At 35.6% G+C, this 1,954-nt stretch overlaps 1 protein-coding gene across 1 annotated transcript; it reads left to right on the top strand.

The window, feature by feature from the left end:
- Positions 1–707: 707 nt before the first annotated feature.
- Positions 708–1,077, top strand: LOC100617751 (thymosin beta-4). Its single transcript, XM_016422948.2, has one exon. It carries the CDS (start codon positions 775–777, stop codon positions 907–909), a length of 135 nt encoding a protein of 44 aa, XP_016278434.1. The 5' UTR covers positions 708–774; the 3' UTR covers positions 910–1,077.
- The last annotated feature ends 877 nt before the right edge of the window (positions 1,078–1,954 follow it).

Raw genomic sequence — 1,954 nt, 5'->3', positions numbered from 1 at the left:
AATGTCTTTCCCATGAAACTATAGCTAGCATTAATTTTTTAAAACTTTCTTTGATAAGGAACAGATACAATATGTGGAAATGAATTCATTCCCTCTATTTAAATTAGAAAATGTTTTTACTGACTTACTTTATATTATCAAATATATTATCTGCAAAATGAATATGTTAAACTATTTTGCTTATGTTTTAATGAAGTCTATAATGTTATTGTTGGGCATATAAATATATAGTGAACTTTGTAAATCTTGAAATCTCTCAGACTTGTGAATGTTAAAAATTTCCACATTGAGGAATCCTCCATTGGAACAAATTCCCTACTGGAAACAGTCCCCATTTTGATGTGAGAACTTGCCAGGATCAGAAATGGGAGGACCTCTACTCCACCCATACTTAAGACTGCTTTAGGGGAGGAAACTCCTTGCTAAACAATGAAAGTACTTGTACCCATGCTTATGATGAGGCAGGGAGTTCTTTGAGCCGTGCCTGTTTTTTAGAATTGATACAATGGGATGCTAGGTACCTATAAAGGTTGGGCAGGTTTTCTCTTGATGAGATTAGTCGACTCAGCTGTGTTTTCTCTGGTTCAGGCTTACTGAGGGGATTAGTCGACACAGCAGTGTTTTCTCTGGTTCAGACTTACTGAGGGGATTAGTCGACTTAGCTGGAATTCAGATGGGCTGTCTTTTAGAAAACATCTACGGACAGTTCAGAGCTGCCACCTCGGAGATCTGACTTACTCGTGTGCCCTGCCCATCACTGCTTAATCTGCAAAAATGTCTGACAAACCAGATATGGCTGAGATTCAGAAATTCGATAAGTCTAAATTGAAGAAGACAGAAACACAAGAGAAAAACCCACTGCCTTCAAAAGAAACAATTGAACAGGAGAAGCAAGCAGGTGAATCGTAATGAAATCTGCCCTGCCAATATGCACTGTACATTCCACAAGCATTGCCTTCTTAATTTTACTTTTAGCTGTTTAACTTTGTAAGATGCAAAGAGGTTGGATAAAGTTTAAATGACTGTGCTGCCCCTTTCAAAATCAAAAGAATAAAGAACTACTGACATTGAATTGAATGAAGGCCCAGCCGGCTGCCTCTTTCCATCTGCCTGTCCTGGCTAATTTGGGTCCTGGTGGCATTAAAAAAATTTTTTTTTTAAAAAGCTTGCATGTTGGTGAAAAGAAGAAACCAGGTGGGACTACAATAAATCTAGTTAACAGTAAAATGCAAAGCTGTACCAAGGTCCTGGCAAGCTGTAAAATGCAGTTAATCAGAGTGACATTTTTTTTATTCAAATGATTTTAATTATTAGAATGCACAATTTTTTTAATATGCAAATAAAAAGTTTTAAAACCTGGCTGGTATTGCTGTGGGGTGTTTGGAAGATAGATGTTGCAGGAAGAAAAACATGGGTTGGGATTTGTTTGGAAAAAAAGCAATAAATGCCAAAAATCATGGTTTTTGTGTGTTAGGTAAATCCTATTGTAGGATAAGAATTTCCATCCCCAATTATGTAAAATATCTGTATATATGACTAGCATTCTGTACTGGTTATCCATGACCTCATTTTCTTAGATTTACTTAATATTAGAATTTGCCTTATTTACCTGTAATCTGGATATCTGTACTTGTTAAGTATTGTGGAAACTGCTCTCTCCACATTTTGGGATTCTTTTTGTGTGACTTAATCACAGATCGGTTTGCAACTTGGTACCTTCATCTAGCACCAAGTAAAATTATCCAATTAATGGCATTGGTGCAAATACAGCCTGTTAAAGAATTGGGAATTTCATACTTAGTCACAGGGGAATTGTACATGTGCTTTCACCTTATTGTTTGATGGCTTGATTTCTATTGAATGATAAAGTGAACTGAACATTATCTTTTTTTCAATAACAATTGTGATTTTGATAATTCATTGTACCATCTTGTATTAATTTGCATAATAAACC

This window comes from Monodelphis domestica, chromosome 6 (assembly GCF_027887165.1).
Source record: "Monodelphis domestica isolate mMonDom1 chromosome 6, mMonDom1.pri, whole genome shotgun sequence".
In the NCBI taxonomy this organism is placed as follows: Eukaryota; Metazoa; Chordata; class Mammalia; order Didelphimorphia; family Didelphidae; genus Monodelphis; species Monodelphis domestica.
This window is presented reverse-complemented; position numbering and strand designations above follow the sequence as displayed.

Excerpts from the sequence above, each read along its gene's own strand:
- LOC100617751 (XM_016422948.2), top strand. The coding sequence starts at position 775 with ATGTCTGACAAACCAGATATGGCTGAGATTCAGAAATTCGATAAGTCT.